The 23,477-nt window shown below is 38.3% G+C and overlaps 2 protein-coding genes across 3 annotated transcripts in view; both read left to right on the forward strand.

Moving 5' to 3' along the window:
- The window catches only part of MCMDC2 (minichromosome maintenance domain containing 2), a 47,449-nt gene that overhangs the window by 19,727 nt on the left and 4,245 nt on the right, over positions 1-23,477 (forward strand). For both annotated transcript variants that reach the window (XM_025001829.2, XM_059874423.1), the window contains 5 exons: positions 6,988-7,193; positions 10,401-10,567; positions 11,070-11,249; positions 15,116-15,258; positions 21,770-21,879. In XM_025001829.2, coding sequence (XP_024857597.1) covers positions 6,988-7,193; positions 10,401-10,567; positions 11,070-11,249; positions 15,116-15,258; positions 21,770-21,879 — 806 coding nt within the window. The remainder of the gene's footprint in view (positions 1-6,987; positions 7,194-10,400; positions 10,568-11,069; positions 11,250-15,115; positions 15,259-21,769; positions 21,880-23,477) is intronic.
- Positions 1,746-2,558, forward strand: LOC784087 (nuclear ubiquitous casein and cyclin-dependent kinase substrate 1-like). Its single transcript, XM_059874424.1, is given in 1 exon segment — positions 1,746-2,558. A coding segment is annotated over 1 exon segment (732 nt). The 5' UTR covers positions 1,746-1,791; the 3' UTR covers positions 2,524-2,558.

Below are 23,477 nucleotides of genomic sequence, written 5' to 3' on the forward strand. Positions count from 1 at the left end.
GTTTTCTTCTAGGAGCATATAGGTTTGACTTTTACAATAGGTCTGTTATCTATTCCAAGTCAGTTTCTGTATATACCTTGTATATATGCGAGGTAGGAGTCAAGATTAATGTTTTTCCTATGCATTTATCAAACTTTTCCATACTATTTGTTGAAAAGACTTTCCTTTCCCCATTGAATTGCTGTGGTACCAGTATTGAAAATCTGTTAAACTGGTTATATGGTTATAAATTTAGGTACACAGATTAACTGGGTATACATCTATTTGAACTTTCTTTTGTGCTATTTTGACTTGTTTGTCTATGATGTTGCCTCACATTCTTGATTGTTGAAGCTCTATATTAAGGTCTGAATCAGGTAGTGCAACTTTATTCTTCATTTTTAAGATTTGTTTTCACTATTTTAGGTGCTTTGCATTTTCTTAAAATGTTTAGAATCCATATGTTATTACCAACCTCCATCACACCAAAAAAGCCTTTAAGAATTTTGATTGGAACTGCTTTTAACTTATAAATCAATTTTGGGGAGAATTTACATCTTAACAATGTTCATTCTTCCAATCCATGAATATGGTATATATCTCCTTTTATTTAAATCTTAATTTCTTTCAGTAAATTGCAAAGGTCATGTACATAATTTGTTGATTACTAAGTATTTGGTATTTTTGATGCTGTTAAGCTGGAGACCCAGTTTCCCCCTCAGTCTATCCCATCAGGAAGCTTCCATAAGCCTCTTTTCCTTCTCTATCAGAGGCAGACAGACTGAAAACCACAATCACAGAAAACTAACCAATCTAATCACATGGACCACAGCCTTGTCTAACTCAATGAAACTATAAGCCATGCCGTGTAGGGCCACCCAAGACAGACGGGTCATGGTGGAGAGTTCTGACAAAATGTGGTCCAATGGAGAAGGGAATGGCAAGCCACTTCAGTATTCTTGCCTTGAGAACCCCATGAATAGTACAAAAAGGCAAAAAGATAGGACACTGAAACATCAACTCCCCAGGTTGGTAGGTGCCCAGTATGCTACTGGAGATAAGTGGATAAATAACTCCAGAAAGAATGAAGAGACAGAGAAAGGAAAAACAACATCCATTTGTGGATGTGACTGGTAATGGAACCAAGGTCCGTTGCTATAAAGAGCAATATTGCATAGGAACCTGGAATGTTAGGTCCATGAGTCAAGGCAAATTGGAAGTGGTCAAACAGGAGATGGCAAGAGTGAACATCGACATTTTAGGAATTGGCAAACTAAAATGGACTGGAATGGGTGAATTTAACTCAGATGACCATTATATCTACTACTGTGAGCAAGAATCCCTCAGAAGAAATGGAGTAGCCATCATAGTCAACAAAAGAGTCCAAAATGCCATACTTGGATGCAATCTCAAAAACGACAGAATGATCTCTGTTTGTTTCAGAGGCAAACCATTCAATATCACAGTAATCCAAGTCTATGCCTCAACCAGTAATGCTGAAGAAGCTGAAGTTGAACGGTCCTATGAAGACTTTCAAGACCTTTTAGAACTAACACCCAAAATAGATGTCCTTTTCGTTATAGGGGACTGGAATACAAAAGTAGGAAGTCAAGAAACACCTGGACATTTTGAAGAGACTGGGGAGTGGGGGGCTCGTCTGGTTAAGGGCCCCTGAACCAGGGAGCGGCGGAGTTTGAGAAGCCAGCAGCTCGGGGCTCGTGGGCTAAAGTTGGGGGGAGGGGCGCCAAGCGTGTGGGGTGGGGAGGGTCCTGGTCTTTGGCTCCTCGACTCGGTCCTGTTTCGACAGCGAATATGTCTTGGCCTGTCAGAAATAGGAAGGTCGTTGATTATTCACAATTTTAGGAATCCGATGATGCTGATGAAGATTATGGAAGAGATTCAGGCCCTCCAGCTAAGAAAATTCGATCATCTCCCCGAGAAGCTAAAAATAAGAGGCGATCTGGAAAGAATTCACAGGAAGATAGTGAGGACTCGGAAGAAAAAGATGTGAAGACTAAGAAGGATGATTCTCATTCAGCAGAGGACAGTGAAGATGAAAAAGAAGATCATAAAAATGTGTGCCAGCAAGGGCAGGCAGCCTCTAAAGCAGCCTCTAAACAGAGGGAGATGCTCATGGAAGATGTGGGCAGTGAGGAGGAGCAAGAAGAGGAGGACGAGGCGCCATTCCAGGAGAAAGATTCCGGCAGTGATGAGGATTTCCTAGTAGAAGATGATGATGATAGTGACTCTGGCAGTTCAAAAAAGAAAAACAAAAAGATGGTTAAGAAGTCGAAGCCTGAGAGAAAAGAAAAGAAAATGCCGAAGTCCAGGCTAAAGGCCACAGTGACGCCAAGTCCTGTGAAAGGCAAGGGGAAAGTGGGTCGCCCCACAGCTTCAAAGGCATCAAAGGAAAAGACTCCTTCTCCCAAAGAAGAAGATAAGGAACCAGAAAGCCCTCTGGAAAAGAAAATGTCTTCAAGCCCTCCACTTGAGAAATCTGGGGATGAAGGTTCTGAAGATGAAGCCCAATCTGGGGAAGATTAAAAGTGATGATGGTCTGGGGAGAGATTTTATTTAAAGAAAAAGAGAGAGAAAAAAAGAAAAAGAGGGGAAAAAAAGAAAAGCTACTTAAGATAGAATATGGTTTTGGCTATGGCTTGACTCATGGGCTTTCAATACTTTTTTTCCCTTTTGTTGAAAACAACATTTTCTTCTTTTCTTCTTCTTTTTCTTCTTCTTTTTTTTTTTAAAGAAAAGCATTGTATGTTTAATTTACCTTTTTTGTCTATTGGTCTCTTCGTCAAGACCTCCTCTTCCCCCTCCTCCCCCTTTCCCAATGAAAGCCATGTTAAATTAAAAAAAAAAAAAAAGAAAGAAACACCTGGAATAACATGCAAATTTGGCCTTGGAGTACAGAATGAAGCAGGGCAAAGGCTAATAGAGTTTTGCCAAGGGAACTCACTGGTCATAGCAAACACCCTCTTCCAACAATACAAGAGAAGACTCTACACATGGACATCACTTGATGGTCAACACTGAAATTAGATTGATTATATTCTTTGCAGCCAAAGATGGAGAAGACAGCAAAAACAAGACCAGGAGCTGACTGTGGCTCAGATTATGAGTCCTTATTGCCAAATTCAGACTTAAATTGATGAAAGTAGGGAAAACCACTAGACCATTCAGGTATGACCTAAATCAAATCCCAAACTATTATACAGTGGAAGTGAGAAATAGATTTAAGGGACTAGATCTAATAGAGTGCCTGATGAACTATGGATGGAAGTTTGTGACATTGTACAGGAGACAGGGAGGAAGACCAACCCAAGAAAAAGAAATGCAAAAAAGCAAAATGGCTCTCTGAGGAGGCCTTACAAATAGCTGTGAAAAGAGAAGCAAAAAGCAAAGGAGAAAAGGAAAGATATACCCATTTGAATGCAGAGTTCCAAAGAAGAGCAAAGAGAGATAAGAAAGTCTTCCTCAGTGATCATTGCAAAGAAATAGAGGAAAACAATAGAACGTGAAAGACTGAGATCTCTTCAAGAAAATCAGAGATACCAAGGGAACAATTCTTGCAAAGATGGGCTCAATAAAGGACAGAAATGGTATGGACCTAACAGAAGCAGAAGATATTAAGAAGAGGTGGCAAGAATACACAGAAGAATTGTATATAAAAGATCTTCATGACCCAGATAATCACGATGGTGTGAACACTCACCTAGAGCCAGACATCCTGGAATGTGAAGTCAAATGGGCCTTAGGAAGCATCACTATGAACAAAGCTAGTGGAGGTGATGGAATTCCAGTTGAGCTATTTCAAATCCTGAAAGATGATGCTGTGAAAGTGCTGCACTCTATATGCCAGCAAATTTGGAGAACTCAGCAGTGGCCACAGGACTGGAAAAAGTCAATTTTCATTCCAATCCCAAAGAAAGGCAATGCCAAAGAATGCTCAAACTACCGCACAATTGCACTCATCTCATGCTAGTAAAGTAATGCTCAAAATTCTCCAAGCCAGGCTTCAGCAATACGTGAAGCGTGAACTTCCAGATGTTCAAGCTGGTTTTAGAAAAGGCAGAGGAACTCTCTTGCTTTTTCGATGATCCATCGGATGTTGGCAATTTGATCTCTGGTTCCTCTGCCTTTTCTAAAACCAGCTTGAACATCTGGAAGTTCACGCTTCACGTATTGCTGAAGCCTGGCTTGGAGAACATCCAATGGATCATGGAAAAAGCAAGAGAGTTCCAGAAAAACATCTATTTCTGCTTTATTGACTATGGCAAAGCCTTTGACTGTGTGGATCACAATAAACTGTGGAAAATTCTGAAAGAGATGGGAATACCAGACCACCTGACCTGCCTCTTGAGAAACCTGTATGCAGGTCAGGAAGCAACAGTTAGAACTGGACACGGAATAACAGACTGCTTCCAAATAGCAAAAGGAGTGCATCAAGGCTGTATATTGTCACCCTGCTTCTTTAACTTATATGCAGAGTACATCATGAGAAATACTGGGCTGGATGAAGCACAAGCTGGAATCAAGATTGCCAGGAGAAATATCAGTAACCTCAGATATGCAGATGACACCACCCTTAATGGCAGAAAGTGAAGAAAAACTAAAGAGCCTGTTGATGAAAGTGAAAGAGGAGAGTGAAAAAGTTGGCTTAAAGCTCAACATTCAGAAAACGAAGATCATGGCATCCGGTCCCGTCACTTCATGGCAAATAGATGGAGAAACAGTGGAAACAGTGTCAGACTTTATTTTGGGGCTCCAAAATCACTGCAGATGGTGATTGCAGCCATGAAATTAAAAGACGCTTACTCCTTGGAAGGAAAGTTATGACCAACCTAGATAGCATATTGAAAAGCAGAGACATTACTTTGCCAACAAAGGTCCATCTTGTCAAGGTTATGGTTTTTCCAGTGGTCATGTATGGATGTGAGAGTTGGACTGTGAAGAAGGCTGAGCGCTGAAGAATTGATGCTTCTGAACTGTGGTGTTGGAGAAGACTCTTGAGAATCCCTTGGACTGCAAGGAGATCCAACCAGTCCATCCTAAAGGAAATCAGTCCTGAATATTCATTGGAAGGACTGATGCTGAAGCTGAAAGTCCAATACTTTGGCCACCTGATGCAAAGAACTGACTTATTGGAAAAGACCCTGATGCTGGGGAAGATTGAAGGCAGGACGAGAAGGGGAAGACAGAGTCTGAGATGGCTGGATGGCATCACCAACTCAATGGGCATGCTTTTGAGTAAACTCCAGGCATTGGTGATGGACAGGGAGGCCTGGTGTGGTGCAGTCTGTGGGGTTGCAGAGAGTCAGTCACGACTGAGCAACTGAACTGAACTGAACTGAACTCTACTGATGCTGTTAAAGTGGTAGTGCTTTGTTAATTTTATTTTTAAGTATTTGCTTTGAATATATTAGAGATAGCGTTGATTTTTGTATTTGTGTCTTATTCTCTGTGACCTTATATCAGTAGTTCAAAAACTTCCTCAGTTAATTTTGATGATTTGCCAATTTTGAGTCCCATTGTTCCATATGGTTAGGTTCTCAGCCTGCCTGCCTGTTAGAATCATCTAGAAAAATATTTTTAAAAATATTTATGCCTGTGGCTCACCCCCAAAGATTATAATTTATATTGTGTGGAGTATGGCTTAGCATTGGAATTTTTTAAAGACACCAAGCAATTTTTTTGTTAAAGTATCTTAGAATAATAACCTTTAGGCCCATCTATGTTTTCACAAATGTCAAGATTTCATTGTTTTTATGGCTGAGTAATATTCCATTATATATATGTATATATACACACCACATCTCTCTATCCACTCATCTATTGATGGACACTTAGATTGTTTCTATATCTTGGCTATTGTAAATAATGCTGAAATGAACATGGAGGTGCATATATCTTTTCCAATTAATGTTTTTGTTTTCTTTGGATTAATGCCCAGAAGTGGAATTGCTGGATCATATGATAACTCTGTTGAGGAATTTCCACACTGTTCTCCATAAAAAGCTATATCAATATATATTCCTACCAACAGTGCATAAGGGGTCCCTTTATTCACATTCTTGCCAACAATTGGTTTTTGGGTTTGTGTGTGTTTGATAACTGTCATTCTGATAGGTGTGTTGTGATATCTCATTGTGTTTTTGATTTGCATTCCCCTGATGATTTTTTACGTTGACCATCTTTTCACATGACTGTTGACTCCCCAGGTGATTTTAAAGTGAACTAGGGTTGAGAACTGCTGCCCTTGCAAATTTAGACTTGCAAATTTTCCTTCTACATCTTACCCATTTTACATATCTTCAAATTAACATCTGAATTCCCTGGAATGACACATATTCTAGACATTTTATAGTGTCTTACCTGTCCATTCTTAAGAGATCTGCTTCACCCTCTTTTGCATTGTATGTGTGTGTCTGGTCATCATAGTAGATCGCACCAGCAAGCTATGATTTCTGCAGCAAGGATTTAAAAGCTAAGCTAAGTTAATCATATTCTTTTCTTATAATTTAAACTTGAGAAATGAAGAGGCTTGAGGCAATTGGCAAAGATATTAGAAAGCAACAGGATGTATCAAGAGTTATGTTGATACATAGGTAGCAGGGGTAGTCATGATGGACTATTTGCAAAACCTAAATGCAGAAGTTTTGAAAAATGAAAGAAAGCAGGGCATCAAAAGAGAAAGCCTTGGTTCAAATGTCATCTCTCTATAGCTTTCTCTGATTTTTTTCCAGGAAGAAATAAATCTTTTATGGATGTCCTCACAGCATTATTTTAGTACTCATCATATCGTATTTTACTTTTTTGTTTTCATCTCTCTAAGGTGTGAGCTTTCCAAGTTGAGGACCAAATCTCATATATGTTTTTATCCCTAGCACTAGTGCTCAATAAACATTAAATCAAATTAAATCTAATTGTATAGCTATTATACATTATGACTTCTGAAAATCAAATATTAAATAGTAGTAATTAATGATTTATTTTTCCCCTTAGGCTTTTGAATTTTAGTATAAGCCTTGTGCCCCGTGGTATACGTCATTCAGTCTCTACTGAAATTTTCCCTACTGTATCCAGGAATAAGTATGGAACTGGAGCAGTTAGCATTCAAGCTGGCAGTGCTTTGCTAGCTAAAGGTGGTATCTGCTTTATAGGAGACTTGGCTTCACACAAAAAAGATAAACTTGAACAGCTCCAGTCAGGTAAACAATATTTCTTCAAATTAATTTTTACCTATTTAACTTTTCCATCAGTGTCATGGAGTTGAGTGTGCTAAATCACTTCAGTCATGTTTGACTCTATGAGACCCTATGGACTGTAGCCCTCCAGGCTTCTCTGTCCACGGGATTCTCCAGGCAAGAATACTAGAGTGGGTTACTGTGCCCTCCTTCAGGGGATCTTCCCGACCCAGTGATCGAACCCAGGTTTCCTGTATTGCAGGCGATTCTTTACCTATCTGAACCACCAGGGAAGCCTAGGACTTACCTAACAATAGAGATTATATTGTACAGGTTTTAGAAATAGAGAAATTATATTAAATGACACTTCTCATTTTACCTTGATAAATAAAAACAGGAATTTAATGTGTAAATGTACTGTTTAAGCCTTTGCTCTCAGTTGTAATACATGAATTTGTATTAGTTAGAGTTAGTTGCTCAGTTGTATACAACTCTTTGTGACCCCATGGACTGTAGCCCACCAGGCTTTGTTCATGGAATTCACCAGGCAAGAATACTGGAGTGGGTTGCCTTGCCTTCCAGATTTATTTCCTCTTCTTGTGTTATTGCACTAGTTAGGACATTCAAGATGATGTTGAAAAACAGTGGTGAAAAGGAACATCATGATCTTGTCTTGTTCCTGATCTTAATAGGAAAGTTTCAAGTTTCTCACCATCATGTATGATGTCAGTTGTAGGTTTTTTGATGAAGTTCTTTTTCAAGTTGAAGGAGTTCCCTTCTATTCTTAATCTACCAGGAGTTTTTAAATAAAGGGTGTTGAATTTTACCAAATGCTTTTTCTGCATCTATTGACATGATAATGTGATTTTTCTTCTGTAGCCTGTTAATATTATAGGGATTACATTAATTGACTTTCAAATGTTGAACTAGCTTTACATACCTAACATAAATTTTACTGGCTGTGATATATACTTATTTTTATACATCATTGAATTAATCTGCAATATTTTGTTGAGAATTTTTGCCTGTGTATTCATAAGAGCTATTGGTCTGTAGTTTTCTTGTTATATCTTTTATCTGATTTTGGTATTAGGATAATGCTATTTGAGCCAGATTTGTAACTAACAAGGATATGGAAAAATAAGTATTGGGCAAAGAAAAGTTAGGACCTTGAATTCCTGGCATGCCAGCAAGCACGTGCAGCAATACACAGGAGACATACATATTGCCTCTGCCTGCAAAAATAGACTCACACTCATATGTTCAACTGATTTTTGATCACAACATCAAAACAATGGGGAAAATGGGGAAAGTTTTTTCAACAAATGATGATGGAACATCTGGAAAAGAATTAATATTTGTTCATACCTCACAACTATACACAATAATTACAGATGAATCATAAACCTAGATGTAAAAACTTAAATTATAAGGCTACTAGAAGAAAACATGAGAAATCTTTATGACTTAAGAGTATGTTGTGTGCATGCTCAGTCATATCTGACTCTGTGACCCCATGGACTGTAGCTCGCCAAGCTCCTCTGTCCATGGGATTTTGCAGGCAAGAACACTGGCTGCTGCTGCTGCTAAGTCGCTTCAGTTGTGTCCAACTCTGTGCAACCCCACAGATGGCAGCCCATCAGGCTCCTCTGTCCCTGGGATTCTCCAGGCAAAAATACTGGAATGGGTTGCCATTTCCTTCTCCAACGCATGCATGCATGCTAAGTTGCTTCAGTTGTGTCTGACTCTGTGCAACCCCACGGACAGCAGCCCACCAGGCTCCTCTGTCCATGGGATTCTCTAGGCAAGAACACTGGAGTGGGTTGCCATTTCCTTCTCCAGAGGATCTTCCCTATCCAGGGATTGAACCGTGATCTCCTGCACCGCAGGCAGATTCTTTACCATTTGTGCCACCAGAGTAGGCAAAGATTTTTTGGACAAAACCCAGAAAGCAATTAACAGAAAATAATTGATGAATTGGACTTCATCAAAACTAAAAAGTTATACACATCAAAAGGCCATTTAAAAAGTGAGTAGGCAAATAAAGGAAAAGAAAATAATTGCAATACATATATTTGACATAGGACATATACCTAGAACATAGAAACAATTCCTACAGGTCAGTAATTTAAAAAACAAAATGTATGTGTTATGTTAGTCACTCAGTCATGTCCAACTCTTTGTGACCACGTGGACTATATATAGCCCACCAGGTTCCTCTGTCCATGGAATTATCCATGCAAAAATACTGGAGTGGGTTGCCATTCCCTTCTCCAGGGGATCTTAACAACCCAGGAATCAAACCTGAGTCTTCCACACTGCAGGCAGATTTTTTTACCCACTGAGCCACCAGGAACCTCCCACCCTCCACCCCACAAAAAAAACCCCTAAAGAACCAGATGCAAAATACCAGATTGTGTGTATTGTCTCACAATCTTATCCTCTTTCATTCTTGACTTAGATGATCTGCTTTCTTTTTTTCCCCACAGAAAAGAACATTGCTCCCACAGAGTCCATAAGACTGATCTATACATCAGTGTCTCTTTTGCTGTCTCGTACAGAGGGTTATTGTTACCATCTTTCTAAATTCCATATATATGCGTTAGTATACTGTATTATGGACTCTGTGGGAGAGGGAGAGGGTGGGGAGATTTGGGAGAATGGCATTGAAACATGTAGAATATGTATGAAACGAGTCGCCAGTCCAGGTTCGATGCACGATACTGGATGCTTGGGGCTGGTGCACTGGGACGACCCAGAGAGAGGGCATGGGGAGAGAGGAGGGAGGAGGGTTCAGGATGGGGAGCACGGGTATACCTGTGGCGGATTCATTTCGATATTTGGCAAAACTAATACAATATTGTAAAGTTTAAAAATAAAATTAAAAAAAAAAAGAACATTGCTTAATTTCAGCCTCCTTTGTAACCTGCATGATACGACCAGTCTCCTTACCCTCTGCCTATTCATTCCAGTCCACAATTCTAGCTTCATGCTTTGGACTAATGGTTCTCATCATCAGGGGATACAGAAACATTCAAATATTTTTCTTGCCTTATTCTTTTTATGGCAAATCCTCTAATTTAGCCATATCCTGCAAAACCATGAAGTTTTCCTGTATCTTTGCTATCCAAAATTTAAGTCATAAAATTCATTATAATAATATTTATTAATTTGTAGCTATATTGACCAAAGTGAACTTAAGTAACAAATGGATAATGTCTCTTGACTTAGCTGTGGAAAGTAGAAGCATCACAGTCTACATCTCGGGAAAGAAGTTTGGGGATGATGTGGATCAACAAATGACTTTTCCAGTTCAGTGCAGTTTTTGGTCTTTTCTTGATATGGATTCACCTTCAAGGAGAAATATACAGAAAACCAATATGCTAATTGGTCAGATGGTAAAGTATATGTGTATTTTATTGTTAGAATATTGTTCAAGGAATTTAGTCATGGATTTTAGTCTCAATTTTTTAATAACAATTTAATGTTTTATTTCTGTGCTTACTTTCTGTCTTACTCAGATCCTGGAACTAAATAATGACACAGTTGTTTGCAATTTTTCATTTTTTAGTCATAGAAAGCAGGTATCAGCTCACTAGAAATTATTATTTGAGTAGGTAGTGGGGGAGGTTTTCATGAATAATGTGTAAGAAAATACTCAATAAAGAGCATTTTAAAAAATTTGTTACCGAAAAGATCCCATGCTATTTGGGAATCACTTTAAATGAAGTATTATTTATAATTATTATTTAAATTATTAATATAATTATATCACTATAGTGTTAATTACATTAAATTATGAAATAATAAATTAATAATTATTTTATTTTGTTATTATTTAAAGTGTTTGTGAAAATGCCAGTGTTTAATATTTACCTTCTACATTTTTGTTTGATGTAGGATTGCAGTTTAATTCCAGCTAATCTTGTAGAGGCATTTGCATTATTGATTAACTGCAGTGAATCATCTCCTTGCCACCCACTTCTTCCAACTGTGCAACATACTTTAAAGAAAGCCATTGATCCTGAAGGGCTGCTTTATTTAGCTTCTAAACAGTTCACAACTGAAGATTTTGAAAAGGTAAAGGTGGAAAAAATGAGTGCCATGAATATTTGTGCTGCTGCTGCTAAGTCGCTTCAGTCGTGTCTGACTCTGTGCGACCCATAGACGGCAGCCCACCAGGCTTCCCGTCCCTGGGATTCTCCAGGCAAGAACACTGGGGTGGGTTGCCATTTCCTTCTCCAATGCATGAAAGTGAAAAGTGAAAGTGAAGTCGCTCAGTCATGTCTGACTCTAGCGACCCCATGGACTGCAGCCTACCAGGCTCCTCCGTCCATGGGATTTTCTAGGCAAAAGTACTGGAGTGGGGTGCCATTGCCTTCTCCAATATTTGTGCTAATGTTTCTCAATTTAAATAAAACTCCCTTTGAACATTCAGTTTTCCTTATTTAGAATTTTCTTTTATTTCAGTTTGCTTTCAGCTTTTAAGAATTTTAAGGACATTGTATAGAAAATATTTTAGATTAGTTAAATTAAAAGCTATAAGGACATAGATATTAAAATGTTGAGTTTATTCTTTGAATCACTAATCAGATCACCATGGTTTATCTTTCCATTAAAACATTCAAAATAGAATATTTTTATAAAACATTATGATGAGAGGCTTTCTAGATACACAGTTTTTTACATTTTACAGACTATTCAAAGGGAATAGTTCTGACTATAGGGAGTATCTATCATGACTCACAAACCCATTTATTTTAATGTCTTGACCTGAAAACATGTGTGGCATGTTCAGAGAACCTGAAAGTTGGATGATGCAAATTTAGTAATGACTCTCATAGCTATTAAAGGTACTCAAGTATTTACAAGTGAAGCCCTTTTAATATTAACTGTTGAGAAATCTGTCCACAATAGAGTTAAAGTGTCTGTGTAGGATAGCTAAATGGCCTGTAACATTGGGAAGCGGGAATCCACAGGTCAGTAAATTTTTTGTTCATACCTGCCTTTTTTTTGTAGCCCAAATTGCATGGATAAAAGGTTGAAAGGTGGAGTTTATTCACATAGATTAAAACAGAAGAAGAACAATATTTACTATAAAATAAGGTCTTTTCATTTGTTTTAGTGTGTATAAAAAAAAGCAATTAGTCTTTAGGAACTGGGGTACTAAATGATATAGACATGCTAATAACCTGGAAAAATTTTTGCCCAGTCTTTCCCTGAAAAACAACAAAAAAAAAGTCTATGGATTTATTAGTCAGGCATTTACTGAGTATTTAATATTGATGAGCCTCTTTCTGTTCTTTTATATTCTCCTAGAAATGTTCATTTTTCTTCCTTAGTTTATCATTTAATTGAGATATATGAAACAAGGGACAATTTAAAGCTGTGTTAGGTGGTGCTGACTATAAGTATTGCATGACTTCAGAAAGGAAGGTATCAAGTAGAATGCAAGAGTTAGGAATAACCCAAAAGGTGGTGAGACTTTAGTTGGGCCTTAAGAAAAGGTAAGATTTAAATTACCCTCCAATTAAAGCTAAATTTTACAAAAAGGAAAAAAAGAAAACAAAAGGTAAGATTTAAATGACAGGAAGGATGGACATTAAAAAAAAAAAACAGCTAAAAATAAGAGCAAAGACATAAAAGTAGAGATGAGTACACATAGAAAACTATGAGAAGACCTGTCAACTGGAGCAAAAATTATATTATATAGTCATCAAGATTAGGCAACTGTTGAAGAAGTTGGTAACTGGAGGCCAGTGCTGGCTCCCAGTGCTACATTCCCAATAGCAGAGACAACAGGTCTTTTATGAAGGGGGATGTGGTTGTCTTATCACTGTGACCCCATAGCATAAAGCCTAGAGAGAGCTATCAACGTTATTGATAGTATTGTTCTGTTCTGAAGGCCTGGAGGGAATTGTGGAATGTAAGAAAAATAAAGACAGGGCATATCCAACCCAGGACATATCTAGATCTTTTTTTTTTTTAATTTAAATTTTATTTTATTTTTAAACTTTACAATATTGTATTAGTTTTGCCAAATATCAAAATGAATCCGCCACAGGTATACCCGTGTTCCCCATCCTGAACCCTCCTCTCTCCTCCCTCCCCATACCCTCCCTCTGGGTCGTCCCAGTGCACTAGCCCCAAGCATCCAGTATCGTGCATCGAACCTGGACTGGCGACTCGTCTCATACATGATATTATACATGTTTCAATGCTATTTTCCCAAATCTCCCCACCCTCTCCCTCTCCCACAGAGTCCATAAGACTGATCTATACATCAGTGTCTCTTTTGCTGTCTCGTACACAGGGTCATTGTTACCATCTTTCTAAATTCCATATATATGCGTTAGAATACTGTATTGGTGTTTTTCTTTCTGGCTTACTTCACTCTATATAATAGGCTCCAGTTTCATCCACCTCATTAGAACTGATTCAAATGTATTCTTTTTAATGGCTGAGTAATACTCCATTGTGTATATGTACCACAGCTTTCTTATCCATTCATCTGCTGATGGGCATCTAGGTTGCTTCCATGTCCTGGCTATTATACACAGTGCTGCGATGAACATTGGGGTACACGTGTCTCTTTCCCTTCTGGTTTCCTCAGTGTGTATGCCCAGCAGTGGGATTGCTGGGCTGCTGCACAACAAAGGAAACTATTAGCAAGGTGAAAAGGCAGCCTTCAGAATGGGAGAAAATAATAGCAAATGAAGCAATGGACAAACAACTAATCTCAAAAATATACAAGCAACTCCTACAGCTCAACTCCAGAAAAATAAATGACCCAATCAAAAAATGGGCCAAAGAACTAAATAGACATTTCTCCAAAAAAGACATACAGATGGCTAACAAACACATGAAAAGATGCTCAACATCACTCATTATCAGAGAAATGCAAATCAAAACCACTATGAGGTACCATTTCATGCCAGTCAGAATGGCTGCAATCCATAAGTCTACAAGCAATAAATGCTGGAGAGGGTGTGGAGAAAAGGGAACTCTCTTACACTGTTGGTGGGAATGCAAACTAGTACAGCCACTATGGAGAAGAGTGTGGAGATTCCTTAAAAAACTGGAAATAGAACTGCCATATCTAGATCTTTTTAAAAAGTTATATTTAAAATACAGATATAATAGTTAATAGCAACTTTATTATGGGTGGTTTTTCTCTTTTGTTTCCTCCTCTTGTTTTTCTGGTTTTACAACTCACAGAAACAAAAGAAATGGTGAATGGTGAAAAGTCTGGAAATGGTGTCATAGAATAAGGACTTGAGGAACTGGGAATTAACTGTGGTGGATTCATTTTGATATTTGGCAAAACTAATACAATTATGTAAAGTTTAAAAATAAAATAAAATTAAAAAAAAAAAAAAAAGAAAGAAAGCACAAAACTCAGAGAAAACAGTGATAATCATTAAGTTGAAGGCTTATTTTCTACCCAAAATCTTTCTGAGTCTTCAAGGCCTGTTTTCATAGTAGTTAACACAGTACTTCCCACATCGCTGGTCTTTAGATGTGTTTTTTAAAAGGAAGGAAGAAGGCCAATGAGAGAAAGTTTTCTAGAAATAAACTGTCAGAGAATTAAGACTATTCAAAGGGAAATGAGATTCTGAGGGGAGCTGTCTCCCACTAGAAGGCTCTGAGTAAGCCTTTATTCCACTGGAAGCAAAGAGTTGATAGTCATTCAAATACATTGCACAGAACATTTCTGTACTAAGAGGGAAGAAGAGGTTATTCTAGGTAGACTGTAATATTCTTTGTAAGTATAAAATGATTTAAAGTGCTCAGTGGCTTTGGATGGCTCATATATTTAAATCAGTTTTGATATAAATAAAGTATGCAAACTTTAAAAAATAAAATGACCATATACTTTGGATTTTTGTAATATAGGTTCTCTTAATAAAGTTTGAATCTCTTGAATTTTCACACTTTCAATTTAGCTGCTTGCTTTTGCAAAAAATTTGAATGTCGAATTCAGCTTGGAGGCAGAAAGAATGATTCATGGCTATTACCTAGCAAGTCGCAGAATCAGAACAGATTCTATATGTGGATCAAAACTGTCAGCATCTGCATTAAAATATTTGTAAGTATGCAATTTTAAAATCATTATTGACTTTAAAAAATCTTTATTTACCTTTTTTTTTTTGGCTGTGCTGGGTTCTCCTTGTGTGGGGTTTACTCTAGTTGCAGAGAGTGGGGGCTACTCTTTAGTTGAGGTACACAAGCTTCTCAATCCAGTGGCTTCTCTTCTTGTGGAGCATGCACTCAAGAGCTTATGGGCTTCAATAGCTGCGACGTGAAGGCTCAGTAGTTGTGGCTCCCTGGCTCTAGAGCACAGGCTCAGTAGTTGTGATCCAGAGGCTTACTTGCTGTGCCGCATGTGGGATCATCCTGGACCAGGGATCGAACCTGTATCTTCTGCATTGGCAGCCAAATTCTTTACCACTGAGCCACCAGGGAAGCCCCCTTTATTTACTTTTAAATGATGTGTATAATTAACTGTCTCACTTGTTTTTTGATTGCTGGGTGGTTGATTTACAATATACTTTGTTCCAAAAGAATTTAAGGTAACTTAATTATTTCTTCTGTTATAGCCTTACATCATTTGAACCTCCAACAATTTGTTTTCACTAAATTACTTTTTATTGGATACCTGGTATCAGGTACATCTGAAAAAAATGCACTGACTGAATTTTTTAATGCAAATGATTATTTTTTGTAAATGTGGTTCAGTTCAGTTCAGTTCACTTCAGTTCAGTTGTCACTCAGTCATGTCCGACTCTTTGAGACCCCATGGAGGCAGCACCCCAGGCCTCCCTACCCATCACCAACTCCCAGAGCTTACTCAAACTCATGTCCATTGAGTCAGTTGACTTTCTAGATATTTTATAGTTGAGCTTAGAAAAAAAAATTATGTTATTCTTTGTACTTTTAAACACTTTAGTACACTCAAGTACTATTGTTCCTTGAGAAGTTTTTTAAAACTAATTTTTATTATAAAAGTAAAGTATGGACATAGTGAAAGAAAAGTCTAAAATAATGAGTTAAGTCCCTTGCTAACCCTACCTGTGATTATCTCACTCCCTGGAGATGATCCCTGCTAAGAGGTTTTGTCTGTCCTTTCATAAATTACCCATTCAGATACTAGCATATACAAATATATAGTTTAAATATGTGATGTATATTAAGTACATATTTTATTTAAATGTTATATATTTTAGATTAATATGTTATTTAACATATTATAAAAAAATATTTTTATAATACATAAATACATATGTAGCCATGTTGATATTCTCTTTTTGCCCAAATGGAATCATGCATACATATCATGATATCTTACTATCAACACATAAAGAATTACCTCATTCTGTTTTAATAGCTCCCTTACAGATTTACTGTGTTATGATGTGGCTATTCCATAATTTAAACAGTCCTCTGTTGATAGACCATTATTTCATTTGATATAGATTAATATGTAATCTCAACCCAAATTATGAAGTAGGACCAGGGGTAAAAACAATCTATTATATAAATAAATATCTTGTTATGACTGCAGTATAAAATAAGACAAGTGGAGGACTGATAGGAAATGTCAAGTGTAGGACTAAAAGAGATAAATATGTTTAGTTAATTTCCCCAACTCTGTCTTCATAGAACTAAAAAATTGCGACAGAAAGGGAAGGTAGAAATTAACTGTGATGTTTTAAAATGGCAAACAGAATTATATAATGCTGTTTTCTGAAGTAATATTTCAAATACTCAGAGCTTAAAGGTTTGAAAGCCCTATTATCTTATTTGCTTTTTCCTCTGTCTTGAAAAGATATTTTTAAACTCACATAGCCTCAGTTTACATTTGACTCTACTAATCCAAGAATAAGACAGAATTAAGTTTAATATGACAACTCTACCTTTTCCTCTTGTAGAAATAAATACTAGAGATGGAAATGGGTCTTATGAAATTGTCAAGTAAATGAAGCACTTCTCAGAAGAGTCATAAACCTTGACTTTTTCTCCCGCTTCTATAGACAGGTGCCTATTAACACCAGCCATGCTTAATCTGCCTGCAATGCAGCATACCCCAGTTCGATTCCTGGATCGGGAGATCTCCTGGAGAAGGGATAGGCTACCCACTCCAGTATTCTTGGGCTTCCCTTGTGGCTCAGCTGGTAAAGAATCCACCTGCAATGCAGTAGATCCCAGTTTGAGCCCTGGGTTGGGAAGATCCCCTGGAGAAGGGAAAGTCTACTCACTCCAGTATTCTTGGGCTTCCCTTGTGGCTCAGCTAGTAAAAATCCACCTGCAATGCGGGAGACCTGGGTTTGATCCCAGGGTTGAGAAGATCCCCTGGAGAAGGGAAAAGCTACCCTTTCCAGTATTCTGGCCTGGAGAATTCCATGGACTATATAATCCACGGGGTTCCAAAGGGTTGGACATGACTGAGTGACTTTCACTTTCATGCTTTTCTAGAGAAGTGGAGCTGAACAGTGCTCTTTGCTTTCCCTGAAAAACTATATATATATATATATATGTTCTGTCCTGGTCAAAATTTTTAGAAGAAGCTTGGGTGAGGACATCAGGAACATGATAATCAAATTTGTAAATAAGCAACTCTGGAGAGATCTTCACAGACTCAAATTATTATTTTAGTCTAGCAACAAGAAAATTAATAGGACAAATGTAATGTATGGACAGAGGTTCGTGACATTGTACAGGAGACAGGGATCAATACCATCCTCATGGAAAAGAAATGCAAAAAAGCAAAATGGCTGTCTGAGGAGGCCTTACAAATAGCTGTGAAAAGAAGAGAAGTGAAAAGCAAAGGAGAAAAGGAAAGATATAAGCATCTGAATGCAGAGTTCCAAAGAATAGCAAGGAGAGATAGAAAGCCTTCCTCAGCGATCAATGCAAAGAAATAGAGGAAAACAACAGAATGGGAAAGACTAGAGATCTCTTCAAGAAAATTAGAGATACCAAGGGAACATTTCATGCAAAGATGGGCTCGATAAAGGACAGAAATGGTATGGACCTAACAGAAGCAGAAGATATTAAGAGATGGCAAGAATACACAGAAGAACCGTACAAAAAAGATCTTCATGACCCAGATAATCACGATGGTGTGATCACTGACCTAGAGCCAGACATCTTGGAATGTGAAGTCAAGTGGGCCTTTGAAAGCATCACTACAAACAAAGCTAGTGGAGGTGATGGAATTCCAGTTGAGCTATTTCAAATCCTGAAAGATTTGGAAAACTCGGCAGTGGCCACAGGACTGGAAAAGTTCAGTTTTCATTCCAATCCCAAAGAAAGGCAATACCAAAGAATGCTCAAACTATCGCACAATCGCACTCATCTCACCCCACTCCAGTACTCTTGCCTGGAAAATCCCATGGACAGAGGAGCCTGGTAGGCTCCAGTCCATGGGGTCTCTAAGAGTCGGGCACGACTGAGCGACTTCACTTTCAATTTTCACTTTCATGTATTGGAGAAGGAAATGGCAACCCACTCCAGTATTCTTGCCTGGAGAATCCCGGGGACAGAGGAGCCTAGTGGGCTGCTGTCTATGGGGTTGCACAGAGTCGGACACGACTGAAGCGACTTAGCAGCAGCAGCAGCAGCATACGCTAGTAAAGTAATGCTCAAAATTCTCCAAGCCAGGCTTCAGCAATATGTGAATCATGAACTTCCAGATGTTCAAGCTGGTTTTAGAAAAGGCGGAGGAACCAGAGATTAAATTGCCAACATCCGCTGGATCATTGAAAAAGCCAGAGAGTTCCAAAAAAACCCCATCTATTTCTGCTTTATTGACTATGCCAAAGCCTTTGACTGTGCGGACCACAATAAATTGTGGAAAATTCTGAAAGAGATAGGAATACCAGACCACTTGACCTGCCTCTTGAGAAACCTATATGTAGGTCAGGAAGCAACAGTTAGAACATGGAACAACAGACTGGTTCCAAATAGGAAAAGGGGTACATCAAGGCTGTATATTGTCACCCTACTTATTTAACTTATATGCAGAATACATCATGAGAAATATTGGGCTGGGTGAAGCACAAGCTGGAATCAAGATTGCCGGGAGAAATATCAATAACCTCAGATAAGCAGATGACACCACCCTTATGGCAGAAAGTGAAGAAGAACCAAAAAGCCTGTTGATGAAAGTCAAAGAGGAGAGTGAAAAGTTGGCTTAAAGCTCAACATTCAGAAAATGAAGATCATGGCATCTGGTCCCATCACTTCATGGCAGATAGATGGGGAAACAGTGTAAGCGGTGTCAGACTTTATTTTTTGGGGCTCCAAAATCACTGCAGATGGTGACTGCAGCCATGAAATTAAAAGACGCTTACTCCTTGGAAGGAAAGTTATGACCAACCTAGATAGCATATTGAAAAGCAGAGACATTACTTTGCCAACAAAGGTCCATCTAGTCAAGGCTATGGTTTTTCCAGTGGTCATGTATGGCTGTGAGAGTTGAACTGTGAAGAAGGCTGAGCGCCAAAGAATTGATGCTTTTGAACTGTGGTATTGGAGAAGACTCTTGAGAGGCCCTTGGACTGCAAGGTGATCCAACCAGTCCATCCTAAAGGAGATCAGTCCTGGGTGTTCATTGGAAGGACTGATGCTGAAGTTGAAACTCCAATACTTTGGCCACCTCATGAGAAGAGTTGACTCATTGGAAAAGACCCTGATGCTGGGAGGGATTGGGGGCAGGAGGAGAAGGGGACGACAGAGGATGAGATGGCTGGATGGCATCACTGACTCGATGGACATGAGTTTGAGTGAACTCTGGGAGTTGGTGATGGACAGGGAGGCCTGGCTTGCTGTGATTCATGGGGTTGCAAAGAGTCAGACACGACTGAGCGACTGAACTGAACTGAAGGTCTTTAATTAGGTCCCAACCTCCCTGATACATGTGTGAATGCATGGGAAAGGGGTGATCTGCCTTAATATGAAAAAGATTTGAGATTTCATATTTTTATGTCTAATATGAATAAGTAATGTAATAGGGCCGTAAATAATACTGTGATTTGGGGTTGTATTAATAGAACATAGTATCAAGAGTGAGAAAATGCTAATTCTGCCCCAAGTCTTCTCTACTGATCAAATCACACCTTAGTACTGTACTGAAATGGAATATTAACCAAATTTGGTCACAAGAAGAACAGCCAGGATGATAAAGGGCATGAAAATCATGTCACATGACATATTAAAAGAACTAAGAGGGACTTCCCTGGTGGTCCAGTGGTTAAAACCGTACACTTCCAAAGCAGGGGGTGCAGGTTTCTTGGTCAGGGAACTAAGATCCTGTATGCTGTGGAATGTGGCCAAAGAAAAATAGAACTAGGAATATTTATCTTGGAAAAAATAAACTAAGGAGCAACTAGAAAAGTTGTCTTTGAATATCTGAAGAGCTGTCTCATTTAAGAAGTGTTAGATTTGTTTTGAAATCCCAGAGGACAAAACAGGGACCAGTGGGTGTAAATTGCAGTGAAACCAATTTCAGTTTACATTTATATAAGCTTTGTGGGTGAGTCCCCAAATTTTCAAATGCGTTATTTGAAATCACAATAACCCTATTAATTTTTATTATCCCCATTTTATAGCAGAGCTTCAAAAAAATCTCAGAAATTAAATGATTCATACAAACTCACACAGCTAGTAAATTTCTAGAGACATAGTTCAGATTTTCTGATTCCTACATCCAACAATCATTCAAGTGCCTTGCTGCTGCTGCTGCTGCTGCTGCTGCTAAATCACTTCAGTCATGTCCCACTCTGTGCAACCCCATAGACGGCAGCCCACCAGGCTTCCCCATCCCTGGGATTCTCCAGGCAAGAACCCTGGAGAATGTTCAGTGTTCTGAACTGGGTTGCCATTTCCTTCTCCAATGCATGAAAGTGAAAAGTGAAAGTGAAGTCGCTCAGTTGCGTCCGACTCTAGCAACACCATGGACTGGAGCCCAGGCTCCTCCGTCCATGGGATTTTCCAGGCAAAAGTACTGGAGTGGGGTGCCATTGCCTTCTCCGTCAAGTGCCTTAAGGCTAGCTTAAAAATAATAAAGGAATGGATTGCTTCCCGATTCTGAGTGAATCCTAGGGTAAGTTCAAAAGAGGTCAAATAATAAGTATCCTGGGATGCTGTATAGAAAATTCAGTTATCTGATGGGATGTTGTAATTTGCTCTCTAAAATCTCTTCCAACACTGAAATTTCAAGATTCTATGAGGACTTCCAGTGGGTTAAGAACTGGGAGAAAAGACCAAGCACGTGTCTATAAGAGATACTTAGTTAATTTTCTAGCTGTGTATTTAACTGAACAGAACTTAGGGAGGGTAATGTGTAGAATAATAAAGAAAAACCAGGATAAAAGACAATTCTCTGATAACAAATCAGGAGACTTCCTCATTCTGAAACAGTCTATTCAACTTGGTAGGAAAAAAATGCTTTGTAAAGAAACTAAAACTGTTTTAAAAATAAGAATATGCTGATCTTTAAGGGTGGCTTATATTCACACATATCTTGTTTTTTTCCTGCCAAAATATATATTCTTTATAATATCAGCATATTTTGATTGGCCTCAATTTTCTTTTAGAGTTTCCCTATCTGAAGCCCATGCTCGACTGAACTTAAGGAATAAAGTGCTTAAAGAAGATGTACTAATTGCAGCCTTATTATTTGAAACATCTCTAACACTGAAATATGGTAATCTATTAAGTTATTAATGATCACTACAAATTATATTTAAACTTAAATATTCTTAATCTGTTAAGATGTTCCATATATATTAAATATTATTTTAAAGAACAATAAATTTCTACAAGATAAGTCCAGTTTGAATTTAAACATTTAATTATTGTTTACAGGTCGTATCATTATTTGATATTAATTTCCTAATTGTCCATGGTTATTCCTATACTTTAACTTTTGCATTGCTTAGAAAATTCTGAAAAAAAAGTACTTAGTATGATGCATGAAATGATTTTAAATTTATCTTCCTTTTAAATTATCATGCAACATATAATTGTCAAGCAAATACCCTACAGTGGAATTAGACACTAAGCCAAAAAAAATATGATCAACTTGTATCACCACCTTTTCTGAATTACTAGTTATAATACTGTGACTATAGCATTTAATTATCTGAAATCAAAGAAGCTTATTATGGTTTTGCTAATAAAAATATAAAAAGAGCTGTTAAAGGTGAGAGTAAAGAGAATTATCCTTACAAAGTTCTTTTTGAATTATTCAGCTCAGTTCAGTCGCTCAGTTGTGTCTGACTCTTTGCGACCCCATGGATGGCAGCACTCCAGGCCTCCCTGTCCATCACCAACTCCTGGAATTTACCCAAACTCATGTCCATTGAGTCAGTGATGCCATCCAACCATCTCATCCTGTCGTCCCCTTCTCTTCCTGCCTTCAATCTTTCCCAGCATCAGAGTCTTTTCAAATGAGTCAGCTCTTTGCATCAGGTGGCCAAAGTATGGGAGTTTCAGCTTCACCATCAGTCCTTCCAATGAATATCCAGGACTAATCTCCTTTAGAATGGACTGGTTGGATCTCCTTTCAGTCCAAGGGACTCTCGAGAGTCTTCTCCAACACCACAGCTCAAAAGCATCAATTCTTCGGCGCTCAGCTTTCTTTATAGTCCAACTCTCATATCCATACATGACCACTGGAAAAACCATAGCCTTGACTAGACAGACTTGTTGACAAACGAATGTCTCTGCTTTTTAATATGCTATCTAGGTTGGTCATAACTTTCCTTCCAAGGAGTAAGCATCTTTTAATTTCGTGGCTGCAATCACCACCTGCAGTGATTTTGGAGCCCCCCCCAAAAAGTCAGCCACTGTTTCCACTGTTTCCCCATCTATTTGCCATGAAGTGATGGGACCAGATGCCATGATCTTAGTTTTCTGAATGTTGAGCTTTAAGCCAACTTTTTCACTCTCCTCTTTCACTTTCATCAACAGGCTCTTTAGTTCCTCTTCACTTTCTGCCATAAGGGTGGTGTCATCTGCATATCTGAGGTTATTGATATTTCTCCTGGCAATCTTGATTCCAGCTTGTGCTTCACCCAGCCCAGTATTTCTCATGATGTACTCTGCATAGAAGTTAAATAAGCAGGGTGACAATATACAGCCCTGATGCACTCCTTTTCCTATTTGGAACCAGTCTGTTGCTCCATGTCCAGTTCTAACTGTTGCTTCCTGACCTGCATACAGGTTTCTCAAGAGGCAGGTCAGGTGGTCTGGTATTCCCATCTCTTGAAGAATTTTCCAGTTTATTGTGATCCGCACAGT

Source organism: Bos taurus, chromosome 14, assembly GCF_002263795.3.
Source record: "Bos taurus isolate L1 Dominette 01449 registration number 42190680 breed Hereford chromosome 14, ARS-UCD2.0, whole genome shotgun sequence".
Taxonomy (NCBI): Eukaryota; Metazoa; Chordata; class Mammalia; order Artiodactyla; family Bovidae; genus Bos; species Bos taurus.